Source organism: Mastigoproctus giganteus, chromosome 9, assembly GCF_048544385.1.
Source record: "Mastigoproctus giganteus isolate SK-2022 chromosome 9, ASM4854438v1, whole genome shotgun sequence".
NCBI lineage: Eukaryota > Metazoa > Arthropoda > Arachnida > Uropygi > Thelyphonidae > Mastigoproctus > Mastigoproctus giganteus.
The window spans coordinates 118482170-118499696 of NC_143583.1; the positions used below are offsets into that span (position 1 = coordinate 118482170).

The 17527-nt window shown below is 38.9% G+C and overlaps 1 protein-coding gene across 1 annotated transcript in view; it reads right to left on the bottom strand.

The window, feature by feature from the left end:
- The window catches only part of LOC150080675 (ankyrin repeat and SAM domain-containing protein 6-like), a 270192-nt gene that overhangs the window by 116447 nt on the left and 136218 nt on the right, over positions 1–17527 (bottom strand). The window contains exon 9 of the mRNA XM_090380780.1: positions 3250–3289. Within this exon, the coding sequence (XP_090236906.1) occupies positions 3250–3289 (40 nt within the window). The remainder of the gene's footprint in view (positions 1–3249; positions 3290–17527) is intronic.

The window sequence follows — 17527 nt, forward strand, 5'->3', positions numbered from 1 at the left end:
ACAGAAAATAAGAGAATAGGAGAGAACTTGGACACACTGAAGCAGAACCTCCTTGCACTCAGCAAGAGACTACACCGATACAAAGAGAGCTCCCAGAGGAAAATAAATAACCGAATCTTCAGATGAGGACCAAAGAGCCTTCTACGGGAGTCTCGGAGAACACGGGGAATGGACTACCCGAGCAGAAGACGAATGAGGAGCTCTGGGGCAATATATGGAGCAAGGAAGTAAGACATAACAGCAAAGCCCCCTGGTTAGAACTAGATTGGGAGAAAACCAAGGACATACAAGATATGAGAGAGAGCATGAGATTTTGGAGGAAGAAGTAAAACAGACGATCAAGAACTCTCACAACTGGCAAATTCTAAGAATAGATAATGTCCACAACTACTGGTACAAGAAGCTCACTTGCACACACAAGCACCTAGCAGAGCAGTTCAACCGAATGATAAGGCACCCAGAGACAATCCCGAAGTTTCTCACTCAAGGAATCACATATCCTAAGCCCAAAGATGAAGATACAAGAAACCCAGCGAAATACAGGCCAATCACCTGCCTCCTAATGATGAACAAGATCCTGACCAGCTGCAAAACCAAGAAGATATCAGACCACTTGGAGAGTCAGAACATAATGGCCAAATAATAGTAAATATGCAAGGAGCAATTGACCATAGATGCCATAGTTATAAAGCAAGCCTACAAGAAGCACCACAACCTGTACACTGCCTACATCGATTATTGCAAAGCCCTTCGACTCTGTGCCTCATAGCTGGCTAATAGAGGCGCTGAACATCTACAAAGTCAATTCGATAGTGATAAACTTCCTAGGAGAGACGATGGCGAAATGGAGTACCACCATTAAGGTCAACAACATCACAAGCAGGCCAATCTCCACCAGAAGAGGAATCTTTCAGGGATGCCCTGAGCCCACAGTGGTTCTGTCTAGCGATCTTAACCTGCTATCAACCATGCTCAACAGCAGCAAGTATGGATATAACCTCAAAGAAGGAAGTAAGAATCTGTACACCCTAACCCATCTGATGTACATGGATGACATCAAGCTTTACGCAGGAATTGAGAACCAACTCCAGCAACTACTCCAGATCACCAAAGAATTCAGCAATGATATTAGGATGGAATTTGGTCTAGACAAATGTAAGACCCACGGATTGCACCAGGGAAAATTAGTCAACCGAAATTACCAGCTGCAGACTGGTAAAAAGATCGAAGCCATGGCAGAGGGAGAGGTCTACAAATACTTGGGGTGATGCAGGCTCAGCAGTTACAGCACAAGGAAATTAATGCCTGCCTGACCGAAAAATACCATCAGAGACTTGGAAGCCTGTTGAATGCATAGATGAATGGAGGGAACACAGTTAAAGCCATAAACACCTATGCAGTCCCAGTGCTAACATACTCCCTTGGAGTCATAGATTGGACTAACACCGAGCTGGAGGATATCATGAGAAAGACAAGGACAATGATGACCAAGAGCCACCAACAACACCCAAGTCAGCCGTGGAGAGACTGACAATTGCTCGGAAAGAAGGAGGAAGGGGCCTGTTCCAATGCATGACTGACAATTGCTCAGAAAGAAGGAGGAAGGAGCCTGATAGACCTCATTGAGCAACAGAAAACAGCAATTGCTAACCTGAAGAATTACTTCCAGAAACACACAGCAGCACTCCGCCAGGCCATATGGAAGATAGACAAGTGGTATACCCCCACTCAACCTAACTGAGGAGTCCCCTCCCAACCAGGAGGCACAAACGAAGCTAGAAAGATGAGCAAAGAAGATATTCCATGGCAGAGACTACAATCATCTCTATCAAGATCACATAGATAAAAGTGTTTCCAATGCATGGCTCATGAGTGGGACACTCTTCTCAGAGACTGAAGGATTCATGCTCGTCATCCAAGACCAGGTAATCAACACCAGAAACTATACAAAATACATCACCAAGGAGCCTGGAGTGTCTGATGACACCTGTTGACAATGCCACCTGGCCTCAGAAATGATCCAACACATCACTGTGGGATGCATGGTGATCACCCAGATTGAGTACGCTCATAGACATGACCAGATAGCCACGATAATACATTAGAAGCAAGGAAATACCAGTTGATCAAAGAAAGTGTACCATACTACATGTATGAATCCCAAGCAGTACTAGAGACCCCAACCCACAAACTGAACTGGGACTGCTCAATAATAACGGATAAGACAATCCTGCACAACAGACCGGACATAACCCTTGTGGACAAGAAGGAAAAGGCTACCTATGTGATTGACATAGCGGTACTCAACACTTGCAACCCGCAGAAAACCCATGGGGAAAAAAATCAGGAAGTACACGAACCTAAGACAGCAGAGCGAAAAGATGTGGCATATGCAACAAGTAACGACCATTCCAATCATTGTGTCAACCGCCGGTATGATGCCAAAGACCCTACATAACAGCAGCAATAGCTCTCCCAGCAATAGACCAGCATCGATAGGTCTCCCAGCGAACACCTACAAGGAATTCCAAAAAGTCACAATCCTGAACACTTGTAAGATAGTCAGAGAGCTCCTTGACCAACAGTTGTTGTTTGTTTAGGGATTTATTAGGCACATCGGCAACTATGGACACAGTACGCCATCGACCAACAGTAAAACCAGACATAACAACAACCACCCTGTGTACTTGGTAGCAATACCTGTCACGAGGTGGAACCCCCAATCAGGGAGAAATAATTTATAATAATAATAATTTTATAATAATAATAAGAAGAATAATACCAATAAAATACCAAATTTTTGTTTGTTATTAACTTTTAAGGTTTGTTTGTAACTTGCCCTTAACGCCACACTACTCCAAATTCTTCAGTAGTCTTTTAAGCGCAACGGTATCAAAAGCTTTCCAAGTATATGATATCAAACTTATTTTTTTGCATCCAGTTCCTTTGTAAGTGCATTATAATATCAAATATTTGTTAAATCCATATATGGATTTAACAAATATATTCTAATAACATATGTTTAGCTGATTGATGTATTACATTATTAAGATTACTAAATGTTAATGATGTAATCTATCGATCAGTTAAACGTACTTGGCTTTTATGTAAGTTTCAGTGCATCACAATTATAATTATAAAGTTACCAGTAAACTTTTATAATAGATAATTTTCAAAAATTCAATTTAAAATTTTTTTATATAATTTTATAAAATTAATTAGACTCAATAAAAATGCAACTTCACAAACCTTGAAGCCACTACCATGTATTGTTTCCTTTAATGGTAACCTGAAGGGTAAAAAAAACAGTGATATTAAATTTTTATACAATATTTAAAATAACTAAATGCAACAAAGCATAATATGTTAAGAGTAAGAGCTTTTTTATCTATATAATATCGGTGTGGATATACCATAGATAACTCTTATGAAAAAACTGACAGTAGTATGGGAGGCATCATTTCCTCTGTATCTCATATTGTGTTCATCCTTCACAATGAGTTACCATGGTAACTCTTAAGAAAAAACTACTATCGTAGTTGTTTCTTAAGAGTTATCTATGGTTTATCCACACCGATATTATAAAGATACAATATTTAGCATTTCAGAAAAAAATGCAATGTTTTGGTAATTATATTTCTTTGCTTTTATGAAATCCCAATTAGATGTATATTAATATATAGAAAAAATACTGTTTAATTGTAATCAGGGCTTCAGTTTATGTTATTGCTTTTTGCCTTATTGTGGTTTACACAAGTGCAGTGGAAGTGATTATGTAACGTTCCAATTTGTTCTTAAACTCATACATTGCATGTCTAGTTACCACTCTTGCTTTGTATAACTCATATGGTTGTTGGTGTCATTACTCCATGAAAGAAAGTACAGTATCTTACTCCTACCAATCTGGCTGTTTTACAGCAGAGAATTTAATCCTTTTCTAATTTTTTGATTTTAATATTTTCTTTATTTGTTTGTAACAGTTTGTATGGATTTCCAGAAACATTATAACAGTTTCATTTTTATTGACAAGTGAACAGATTAAATTTAATTAGGTTAAATTTAATTAATTATAATTAAAAATTCAAGTCAAATTAAAGTATTTTATATAAAGTATGCATTAATAAACAAATGCTGAATAGTTGAATCCTTGTTATCAATCAGTTATTGTTTTCAGTCAAGCTGTGTCCTGAAGTGATCACAATAAGCAGCATCCACTATATATATATATATATATATATATATATATACAGGAAACCCTTGATTAGTGCGGTTAATGAATCCTTGAAATATACCGCACATATTAAAACTGCACTAATCAAACCTAAGAAACAATGGGAATAGTTATAATGAATCCTTGAAAATTATAAAATTGTAAAAACATATTTTTTCTTACTCAATACGTACCTATAATGCACTGCATAGTTCTTAAATTATTAAGGAATAAATTTAAAAAATATAGTATGATTTAAATTTTATTTTTTGCAAAAAAACTTATCTAACTTCAATTGAACAGTGGTAGCTTTCTTCCTTTCCTCCATAATTTTGCGATAACAATCAATACCCTCAACCCTAACCCTCAATGAATGTTCATGCTTCTCTCTGCATCTGGATCAATCTCTAATATGAGTTCTTTTGCTTTTTCAAGTGTATTAAATAGTTCAAGTTTTTTGAATGAAATTTCTTTGGGAGCAATTTGCTTTTCTTCTGCTTCATTTTCGTCTTCTTCCTCGTATGCATGTTGATGCTCAATTTCAAGAAGATTGTCATTACTTAAGTCTTTTGAATGCGATTCCAATAATTCTCTAATGTTTTCCGAATCTACTTCCTCAAAGCCGAGGTCTTTTCCAATTGTAGTAATTTCATCAATAACTTTGTTGACAGGATTAATGAAACCGCAAAAATCATTTGCACATTCAGGCAAAAGATTCTACCAGACTACTCTCGTGCAGCTGTTTGTCATTTCTTCCCACGATTTGTGCATGTTCTCAAATGCTTCTTTAACATTGTGTTTTTTCCGAAATTCATTGAGAGTGATTGCATCATCTCCAGTTGTAGCTTGAATTGCCTGAGCAAAAGTTCATCTCAAATAATATGCTTTGAATGTAGAAATAACTCCTTCGTCCATTGGTTGGAGTAACGAAGTCGTATTTGGTGGTAGAAATATAACCTTCACATTGTTATTTAAATCAGTGAGTGAGGTAGGATGCCCAGGGGCATTATCTAAAATTAAGAGAACTTTGAAATCTAAATTATTTGCCTTGCAGTATTTTTCGACTGAGGGACAAAAATGCATAGTGAACCATTCTTCGAACAACTGCTTTGTCACCCAAGTCCTTTTATTTGATTTCCAAATTACTGGAAGGGATTGCTTGTTACAGCCTTTTAACGCTCTTGGGTTCATTGTATGATAAATTAGCATCGGTTTCAATTTGCAACTCCTTCAGCGTTACCTCCAAGTAGAAGTGTTAATTTAACTTTGGATGCTTCATGACCTGGTACGGTTGCTTCTTTTCTTGCCAAAAATGTTCTCGTTGGCATTTTTTCCCATAAAAGGCCAGTTTCGTCGATATTGAAAATCTGACGATAATCATACCCATTTTCTTGAATTATTTTCTTCAGTTCAATGGGATATTTGGCTGCTGCATCTTTATCGGCACTGGCTGCTTCACCTGTTAATTTAATATTTTTTATGCCAGATTGAGCTTTGAAATTTTTTAGCCAGCCTTTACTAGCCGAGAATGTTGAAGTATCCCCTTGATATTTGTTTTCTTTTAATGAAGAAAAAAGGCTCAAAGCTTTAACTCCTTGGTCATTAATTGTAAATTAATCTTGATGTTATTTCCATCAATAGGAATGCATTTCTGATTACAATCTTCTAACCAAATAAAAAGCAAATCTTCCATTTCAATCATTAATGGACTTCTATTCCTAGTACACTGCATACTTAAAGATGCAGATGCCATTTTGCCTTTTTCCCCGGTACTTACCTGCTTTTTTCAAAATGGAGCGTATGGATTAACCGGGAACTTAATTGGTTGACTCACCAAAGCCTAGTGCCCTACCTATGTTTGCTTTGCTTTCGTCATTATCAAATCTCTTAATGATGTCAAGTTTAGTATCCAAAGTGATGACTTTTTGTTTATTACTCTTTTTCCTGTCCATAGCAATGAAAGGTAATTTAAAAAAAAAAATTGTTTTGTTAGGATGAGCGATAAGCCTGCCGCACTTCTACACTCGTCGAGGATTGCTGAGGAACTGCCCAGCAACTAGTGAGTAGTGAGAGTGAGTACTTTATGGAGCACTTTCACACAGCTTTCATACAAGATGAAATTAGCGCCAGATCCTCGCTAATGCTACACAGGAATCGCTAAAATTGAACAAATTGTGAAATATCAGAGCGAAAATAATACAGAATCAAACATACATCACATACTACTTAAACTACATTAATTGTACATTTAGCATAATGATGTAATATCTGCATTAACGCTAAAATTATATAAGAATATGAGTTACCAGAGCAAATTTCAATTTCAGAGTGGTATGGGGTGCTGCTGTCGAGCGTTTCGGAGTTGCCAAGCACCACAAGAAAAAAACAGCGCACTAATCAAATTTGATAATGCATATATTAAGGGGATAATATCAAAAAATTTTGCGCACTAATTAAAACCACATTGTTCAAAACCGCACTAATCAAGGGTTTCCTGTATATATATATATATATATATAGGGTGGTACCTACATACAGTAGACTCTCGATTTTCGGGGATAGATGGTAAAAAACAGATCCCGGATAATTGATTTCCTGGTTAATCCAAAAATACAAAAGTCCCCGACATACATAAGGATACATTCCAGGACTTCTTACTTCGTCAAGTTTTATGTAACTCGGGAATGCCTAATAACATAGTGCTACTATATTTATTATTGACAAATATGAATTCAGTGCGATGTTTAGCCATTTTCATATATTCTTATTATGATTCCTTAGAGATTTAACAGATGCACCGTTTTCAAACTTTTGAATAATTTCAAGTTTTTGTTTAACTGAAAGCGCAAATCTTTTGCGTTTACCCTCATTTTCGCAATTTCTAAACAAAAAAAAAATAAAAAATACTATAAAAAAAACTCTGACATCCCTGACCTAAATAACGAAACAAAATTTGTCTTTTTGCACTGCAACAGAACATAACAATCAAAGCAATGCACTAAAACAAACTAAACATTTCTTTTTTCTCTCTCTCTCTCTCTCTTTTTTTTTTTTTTTTTTTTCCCTTCTTTTTTCTTTTTGAGCGGCGGATGTGAAGACAGCAGGGTTGCAAGATAATAGGCACATTAAGCTCCCAATGACGACTTATAATGCCGATTCTTGTCGCTTATTTACAACTTGCAAAATATCTGTTTATAACTTGAATTTTATGATTTCTGGTTGTTGCTTTTTTTTAAATTTGGAATCTTGAAGTGTCCCGGTTAATCCGATCCCGGTTAATCGAGAGTCTGCTGTATATTAAGGAAACTGTTTTGAATAATCGCTGATGCAGATATGCATAGGTTATTTGAAAAATAGTTTATATATATTTTTTTGATTGATTTAGAATAGATAGAACTAGGAAAGCACTATGAATCTTACAGTGAAGGATAAATTGAAATTGTAATGTAGTATGCAAAATATGAAAATGCTGCAGAAGTTGCATGCTAGTTAAAGATTTTTTGAACATAAACCAACCACAATAGAGACTATAAAGCAAATTGTGAAGACATATGATGAAGTGAGGACCATGCACAATCTACCAAAACCTGATAGACCTTGTATCACAAAAATATCTGCCAATTTAGAACATGTAAGAGAGGACATCAAAAGAAGTCTGAAAAAATTTCAAAGAATGTGTAACTTAACTACAAGTTAACTTAAACTTGTAAACCTGTAACTTAAATACAAGATTTATCATTCCATGTTGCTACAAAGTTTAAATAAGGATGACCCAGGCAGAAGACTGGAATTCACTGAATGGGTTTTTGCCATTAATGTTACAAATCCAGATATTGTTTACAATGTTTTGTGGATTGATGGTCACATTTAAACTAAATGGAACTGTTAACTACCATATCTGTGTTTATAATTCTCTTAACAACCCCCATTTATTCTTTAACAAGGATTTAAATTTTCTTGGACTGATGACAGTCTGGGATAGATTTGGGAGAAGTGGTATTCTCAGACCTTTTTTCTTTAGCATTAGCAAAGGCACATGATGCAAGAAAGCAAGCAAGCTTATATAGCATCAGCCAAAAAAAAAAAAAAACACTTATTTCACCCACCCACTCGCTCCAAATGTTTGTCAAGTTCTGCCTTGAATCTATTTAAGCTATCAACTTCTACAATGACAGATGGAAGTTTGTTCCAGCAATCAACCACCCGCTGGCTAAAGGCAAACTTTCACACATCTATTCTACAACCATCTTTCCTCAATTTGAATTTATGCCCTCTCAGGCGATTATTCTGAGCAAGAGGAAGAATCCCATCAGCATTGAGCATGCTCAAACCATTCAAAGCTTTATACACCTCAATCAGATCACTTCGCAGGTGTCTAAGTCTGCAGATACTGTAATTTGCAAAACTTAAGCCTTTCTTTGTAAAAGAAACCCTTTGTTCAATTCACTAATTTTGTTTGTCGTTCCAACAGCTCTACGTCCTTCTTAAAATGAAGCTTCCAGACCTGTATACAGTACTCAAGTGTGGCCTGACCATTGCCATATACAAGAGGATAATCACCTTATCCCTACTAGAAAAATTCCTGTATAAAACTGATACTCAGAAAACTTCATATGTCTGCACAATTACCCCCAGGTCCTTTTCATTCTCTACCACTGTCAGTGTAGTACCACAAAGTTGATACATTACTCTGGTGTTACTGCTTCCCATATGAAGTATTTTACATTTAGCATTAGCATTAGCATTAGCATTAGTAGAGGCATTTGATGCAAGAAAGCAAGCTTATGCAGCATCAGCCAAAAAAAAAAAAAAAAAAAAAAAAAAAAGTAACATAAATAAATAAAAATAACCACTTCCACTTCACCCCTCTGTTCGTTCGAAATACCTGTCCAGCTGAGCCTTAAACTTATTTAGGCTATCAACTTCCACGACAAGGGATGGAAGTCTGTTCCACCCACCAACCACCCGCTGGCTAAAGGCAAATTTCCGCACATCTATCCTACATCTGTCTTTCCTCAATTTGAATTTATGCCCTCTCAGGTGATTTTTCTGAGCTAGAGGAAGAATCCCATCAGCATTGAGCATGCTCAAACCATTCAAGGCTTTGTACACCTCTATCAGATCACCCCGCTGGTGCCTAGTTTCCAGACACTGTAATTTGCAAAACTTAAGCCTTTCTTCGTAAGAGAACCCCTTTGTCCCATTCACCAATCTAGTTGCCCTTCTCTGTACTCGTTCCAGCAGCTCTACATCCTTCCTGAAATGAGGCCTCCAGGCCTGTATACAGTACTCTAGGTGTGGCCTGACCATTGCCTTATACAAGGGAATAATCACCTCCTTATCCCTGCTAGAAAAATTCCTATATATCATTGACAATACACCATGAGCTACTCTTGCAGCTCGTCTGCACTGCTCAGAGAACTTCATATCTGCCTGCACCACCACCCCCAGGTCCCTTTCATTCTCTACCACTGTCAGTGTAGTACCACAGAGTTGATACGTTGCTCTGGGGTTGCTGTTTCCCATATGTAGTACTTTACATTTGTCAATGTTAAACTTCATTTGCCACCTCGAAGCCCATCTGCTCAACCTTTCCAAATCCTGTTGCAGCAGCATAGTGTCAGTAGTGTCCTTGACAACCCTGCCAACCTTCGTATCGTCTGCAAACTTGGACATTAAGCCTGATATACCATCATCAATATCATTTATAAATACAGAAAACAATAAAGGCCCCAATACTGAACCCTGAGGGACTCCACTAATAACATTAGTCCACGATGAGCAGTGTCCATTGATTACCACTCTCTGTCTTCTCCCCCTCAACCACCCCTTTATCCATAGCAGCAACTTGCCTCCAATGCCACACTGCTCCAATTTGTGCAGCAGTCTTCCATGTGCAACAGTATCAAAAGCCTTTCTAAGATCCAAGTATATAATATCAAAGTTATTCTCTGCATCCAGTTCTTTTGTGACTGCATCATAGTATCCAATCAAATTGGTCAGGCAAGACTTCCCCTTAACAAAACCATGCTGTGTCCTAGCTATAACTGAAGTCTTGTCTAGATGATCCTGCAGTGCTTCTTTCACCAGTGCCTCCATTAATTTTCCGGGAACAGAAGTTAATGTTAAATTATTTGTCAATGTATAATTTGTCATTTGTATAATGACATAATTTGTATAATTTGTCAATGTTAAACTTCATTGGCTATCTCTCAGCCCATCTGCTCAACTTTTCTATATCCTGTTGCAGCAGCTTACTGCCATTGGTGTCATTAACAACCCTGCCAACCTTCGTATCGTCTGCAAACTTGGACATTAAGCCTAATATACCATCATCAATATCATTTATGAATACAGAAAACAACAATGGACCCAACACTGAACCCTGAGGGACTCCACTAATAACATTAGTCCACGAAGAGCAGTGTCCATTGATTACCACTCTCTATCTTCTCCCACTCAACCATCCCTTGATCCATAACAGCAATTTGCCTCCAATGCCACATTGCTCCAATTTGTGCAACAGTATCAAAGGCCTTTCTAAGATTCAAATATACGATATCAAAGATATTCTTTGCAACCAGTTCCTTTGTAACTACATCATAGTATCCAATCAAATTGGTCAGACAAGATTTCCCCTTAACAAACTTATGCTATGTCCAAGCTATAACTGAAGTCTTGTCTAGATGTGAAAAGGTTAACAGTGGCCGCAGGCAAGGCAAAAGTGATTCTTGCACTGCTTCTATTAGAATGGGCAGCAGACTGGAAAGCAAGGTAATGAAGATTTCCACTGCTGCTGATAGTTAGAGTGGAACAAGTAAATACATGGGCTGTGTTAGGGTGGCTAGGAGCAGGAACAGGTGCATATATACTTGTATGTACACCAATGCTAGGAGTATAGTTAATAAATTTGATGAGCTTGAAGTGTTAGTCAAGACATCAAAGGCAGATATTGTTGGGATATCAGAGACGTGGTGTCACACAGATATAGGCAGTGCAGATTTGGAATTTGGGGAGTACAATGTGTATAGAAAGGATAGGAAGAGAGGAGGGGTTATGGTGTTAGTTAAGAAACACATAAAATCTAAGGAAGTGCATCCAATTGATGTTGGAGGACAATGCAGTGTTGAGTCTGTTTGGTGTGAAATAAGCACTGGGAAAGGAAAAATGAGAGTAGGTGTGTGTTATAGGCCTAATGAATCTGATGAGCATTAATGAGCAATTTTGCAGAGAAATAGAGTGGGCTAGTAAATCAGAATGTCTTATAATGGGAGATTTTAATTGTGGGTTGAACACCGGCACACTAGCAAGACTTTTTTGGATTTATTGGATGACTGTTTTTTTCAGCAACATGTTCAAGAGGCAACCAGAGGGAGTAATACTCTTGATCTGATTATCAGTAGTGATTCTTCATGCATTAAGAATCTGCAGATAAAGGAACCACTAGGCGAAAGTGATCACAATGCATTGATGTGGGAATTATTTAAATATGTAACTACCAACAAGGCTAAAGGGAAGGGCTTTTGTTTCATAAAGGTGACTACAGAGGTCTCAGACAGTTTTTAAATTCTGTACAGTGGGATCAACTGATGATGTTACCAACAGTGAATTCTAAATGGGAAGCCTTCAGGGACTAATTTTGGAGGCTACTAGGCTTTTCATTCCAACTTCACTCCAACTTCCATTCCAACTTCAAGTTTACTCATTTTATTTACAACACTCCTAACATTACTATATACACAGAGGTTAAGTTTTGTATTTTCTTATTTTTTGCTGTCCTGATACATCACTTATTTGGTGATTATTTACCCATGTCTTTCTCTGTAGCATGCAACTGCTGTAGATCATTGTTTCTGATTTTGGCTCTGTCTGTGTATGTGGAATTATGAGGTATCACACAAATATTCTTGGGAAGGGTATAAGTGTAACTTTGTTATCTTTAATCTGAGTCTTATCAGAGACTTGCCTATTCCCAATTAAAAGTTTCCCTAAACTCAAAGTCTTCCTGTGGATTCAGCAAAGACCCTTGCACCTCTTTTCGTCAAGTGAATTCCATCCTTACAAAATAAATTCTTTCTATTAATTATGGTATGCCAGGAATGAGAACCTTCCCCTATATAGTACTTCCTATCATGTCTGGAGCATTTTTTTTTTTTTTTTTAAATGAAAATCACAAACACAAGAAGTATTAGAATCTATAGTGCCTATTTTCAGGAAGGCTGTTGTGAAGGAAGGTCATTCCAAAAAAAAAAAAAAAAAAGAAGCAGAGGGAACAAATTAGGAAAAGTTAGTTATGTGAGTCTGGAGCTAGACAGTGAATGCTGCTGACTGGTTGTAGCAATTTGTATTAATTTCAAAGGCAACGGAGGAATCACAGATGCCAATTCAGTAAAACAGTTTTGTGGAAATGTCTATAAAAATAAATGTAGCAGAAACTGAATGTCTACGAGCCAGAGACTAGAAAGACTCTGTAAGAGATGGGTCATTAATTAACCTGAATTATATTCTGACACCCTTTAGAACAAAGTCTTTAGAAAGCTTCAGAAAGGTTTTGGGTGCAACATGTCTGAGGAACAATTTTCCATAGTAGAGCAGATCTGAGATTTGTACAGAATGAGTAGTTGATTAGAAAAAAAAATAATGCCAATAGCAAAAAAGAAAACCCAGTTTTTTTAATGCAGAGAAAGCAATATTTGTGATGTGCTTATGCCATGAGAGATTAGAAGTCAGGGTAATCCATAATAGAGATATGTTATCATGTCTAGAAATTTTGAGTGTCACTGAAGAGGAGCATAGGATCTGTAGAATTTTTTTTTGGGAAAAATAAGCAGGACTCAGTTTTAGAAGGATTGAACTTAGCTAAATTTTCTTTGTTCCATTGGAGAATTTCCTGGATATTGACATTTAAGGTTTGGTTTGGTTTTGGTTTTATTGGCGCATTAGCTACTAAGGCTATAATGCGCCAAGACCATGTCATTTATAAAATAATTTAAACTTTCAGTGACCTAATTAGTTAGGTCACTATGTCAAGAAGTATAAGAAAAATGTAGATTTTATAAACGAGTAAAAATATTTATTGACTTTAAAAATCTAAAAATAGCAGACACATTGTCATTGTCGGATAAAATCTGACTGAGTGTATATGGCTCAGTCAGATGATTAAAAGCGGTAAGACGGATACTGCTAAAAACTGGACATTCGATTAAAATGTGTCTAATTGATAAAACTGTGCCACAAGACTCACACATAGGAGGGTCATCAGCCCTCAGCAAAAATGAATGAGTTAAATGACTGTGTCCTATGCGGGTCCGGGCAAGAACAACTTCCTCCTTACGATTCCTGCGCAGACTAGACTGCCACGGTTCAATTACAGGCTTTATACGATATAGTTTATTTCCAGTCTGTCTATTCCACGAGTCCTGCCATTGGGAGTGTATTTTCTCGAGTATTCTTTGCCTGTAGTCTGTATAGGGGACTGACAGGCAGCGATTATTTCTGGGAATTGCTGATTTGGCTGCGGTGTCAGCCAAATCATTTCCCTTAATCCCAATGTGGCTAGGAATCCAGCAGAAGCGGATATCATATTCACATTCACGGAGGAAGTGAATCTTCTGCTGAATGCTAGACAGAACTGGATGAGAATTAAATCTCACGGTTATTAAAGCCTGTAACACACTAAGAGAATCAGAATATAAAATGAACCGTTGGTTTTGGCATTTACTGATGTGATCCAAAGCTAACTCAATAGCGTGCAGCTCTGCAGTAAATATACTGCATTCAGAGGGAATCTGCTCCGATGTAGTGGTGTCTCTAAAGACAGCAGCAGATCCCACATATGATTCTGACTTCGAACCGTCTGTGTAAACTGGCGCGAAGTCAGAATGTTTAGCTCGGTGTACTGAATAAAGCTGCAGGTAGACCGATGATGGGGTGTCCGACTTTCCCCAATTTTTAAGGGACAAGTCACATATTGGAATACGAGCATGCCAGGGTGGAAGGGCTTGCTTCGGTGTTTGGGCAACCTTGTCTACCTTGATATCAAGTTCTATGAGTAGCTCTTGGAGACGAATACCAAAAGGACGATTAGCAGTCTTACGGGTATTGTACAAATTTTCCCATCGTGGCTCAAAAACGGATAGCCACATAGGATGGTCTGCCAGGGATTTCAGTTTAAAAGCGTAGTTTAGACACAACTGCTTACGTCGAAGCGATAATGGTGGTTCGTTTGCTTCAACGTATAAACTCTGGACAGGAGATGTTCTATATGCTCCAGTAGCGATACGAAGAGCCTGGTGATGGACAGGATCCAGCCATCGAAGGGCACTGTCTCTGGCTGAACAATATACCTGGGACCCATAATCAAGTTTGGATCGCACAAGTGCACGGTAAAGCCGAAGAAGCGTGCATCGGTCCGCTCCCCAAGATGTAGAAGAGAGCGAGCGGAGAATATTAAGCCCACGTGTGCACTTTGTGCGAAGTTGACGAATGTGGTGCAGAAAGGTCAACTTTTTATCAAATACGAGTCCCAATAATTTTGTGTCCGCTGCTACTGGAATAGCATTTTGTCCGAGCATTAATTCAGGTTCAGGATGAAGATTACGCTTACGACAAAAATGTACGCAAACGGTCTTCTCCGGCGAGAACCTGAAGCCATTTGCAAGTGCCCAGGAGTTGAGGCGGTCAATGGCTTTCTGCAGTTGTCTTTCAATAACCCTCATGTTGCATGACTGACAAAATATGCTAAAGTCATCAACATAGAGGGCACAGTTTACAGTTGGAGGAAGTTGTTCTGTGATGGAATTGACTTTGATGGCAAAAAGCGTGACACTTAATACTGATCCTTGTGGTACTCCCTCCTCTTGGCTGAAGGGACGAGAGAGTGAGGATCCAACACGAACTTGGAAAGATCGATTGGCCAAAAAGTTTTTAATAAAAATGGGGAGTTGCCCCCTAAGGCCTAGGCTATGTAAATCTTTTAATATGCCAAATCTCCAAGTTGTGTCATACGCTTTCTCCATGTCAAAGAACACCGACACCAAGTGTTCGCGTTTTAGGAAAGCATCCCGGATGGATGCTTCCAATCTAATAAGATGGTCCAAGGTGGACCGGTTCCTTCGGAAGCCGCACTGAATGTTGGAGAGAAGGTCATTTGTTTCGAGATACCATATTAAACGAGAATTAACCATTCTCTCCAGGATTTTGCACAGACAGCTGGTCAGAGCAATAGGACGATAATTGGTGGTGACTTTTGGATCCTTTCCTGGCTTAGGAAAGGCAAGAACGATTGCCTTTCCCCAGGAATCCGGAAACTGCCCCTCAGTAAAGATTCTGTTATACAGAAGGAGCAGACAATCCATAGATTTTGGTGAAAGATGTTTAATCATTTCATAATGGATGCCATCTGGTCCAACAGCACTTGCTTTGGAAAGAGTGAGGGCTCTTTTCAGTTCCTCTATAGTGAATGCCCCGTTGTAGGGATAGAGGCCCTTGGTCTTAAAATTAAGTGCTTGCTTTTCCAGTTTATGTTTAAGGACCAGGAACTCTGGGGAATACGAAGATGTTGCAGAGATGTTAGAGAATGTTTCCCCAAGAGCATTGGCTATTGCAGTTGGATCTGCAATAGCGCATCCATTATAATCTAGGATTGCAGAAGGGTGGGAGGTATATTTTCCCTTCATTTTCCGGATTTTATCCCAGACTACCTTAGAGTTGGTAGACTGGTTAATAGATGATGTGAAACGGATCCACGATTCCTTTTGACTCTGACGACGGATGTAGCGTGCTTTGGCTCGTGCACGTTTGAAGGCTATAAGGTTGTTCGTGGTAGGATATCAGCGAAATATCCCCCACGCTTTGTTTTGAGCCTTTTTTGCTGCTGTGCATTGTGAATTCCACCAAGGTTTGGGAAATGGTGGAAACCGGGCTGATGTTTTTGGGACAGCATTAGCAGCTGCTTGGACGATGATTTCTGTGATGTACTTTACTGCATCATTGATCGGCTCTTGACTGACTGTGCTAAGATCGAAATTTGCCTGATGTCGAAAGGCAGTCCAGTCAGCCTGATCAATCTTCCACCGTGGTAACCTAAAAGGAAGACATGGTCTCCCACTGTGTAACAAGGTTATCACAGGGAAGTGATCGCTTCCGTATGGATTCTCCTCCACTTCCCAAGTGAGTGAAGGGAGTAGAGAAGGGGAGCAGATAGAGAGATCAATGGCAGAAAAGGTACGGGTAGGCGTATGGAAGAAGGTGTTTGTTCCAGTATTTAGAAGGGAAAGGTCGTTGTCATTGAGCATACGCTCAATGACTCGTCCCCTTCCGTTGATGTTAGCACTACCCCACAGGGTGTTATGTCCATTCATGTCCCCGAGAAGTAAGAAAGGGGGAGGCAACTGCGTTAGAAGATCATCAAGGTCTGCCTGGGAGATGTCAGTCCCAGGTGGCAAATAGATAGAGCACACAGTTAATAAAAATCCCACCGTAAGGCGAATTGCAACAGCCTCTATGCTGGTTGTAATTAGCAAGGGCTGGACTGGGGTATGGTTACCCACAAGGATAGCCACTCCTCCATGAGCAGGACCATCCGCAATTCTATCCTTACGAAAGATTGTGATGTTATGCATGGTGGGATCATCATTTGCCTTTAGATAAGTCTCCTGCAAGCAAAAGCAAACTGGCTCGTGCTTTTGCAGGAGGGCCTTGATGTCATCTGTATTTCGCCGGAATCCACGACAATTCCATTGTAGGAATTTAGCCATTATTTTGGCTTGGTGGGTCCATCAGGCGGCTTCCGAGGTGCTGAGGGCTTACTTTTATCAGTCTTGGCTTTATCTTTTTTGGGGAAGAATGGACGATGTCCCGTGTCCATTTCTTCCTCCGCAAAGAGTTCCAAGACTGATTCATCCTGTACCTCCTTGTTCTCTACATCCATTCTTTCTGTTGTTACTTCAGGCTCTTTACCACTTGGTTTTGGTAGTGGTGGAGCACTAGGAGGTACGGATATAGGAGTGGCAACTGACTGTGTTTTTTTGGTGGGCTTTTGAGAACTCAATAAATAGCGTGCAATCGGGGTGAATGACTCTCTTGGTGGTATAGTCATCTCAGTTTGTGTCCCGATAGTGCTCTTAGCAGAAACCTTCTGGGCATATGAAGGTTTCCCGCTATTTACTGGTTGGATACGTTTTCTGGCCTCTGGGTAGGAAATATTCAGCTCTGTTTTCAGTTTTTGGATTTCTTTTTCGTCCTTCCACCGCTGGCATGCTCTTGAGTAGGCGGGGTGCTCACCTTGGCAGTTAACACAGGTGGGTTTTGGAGCTG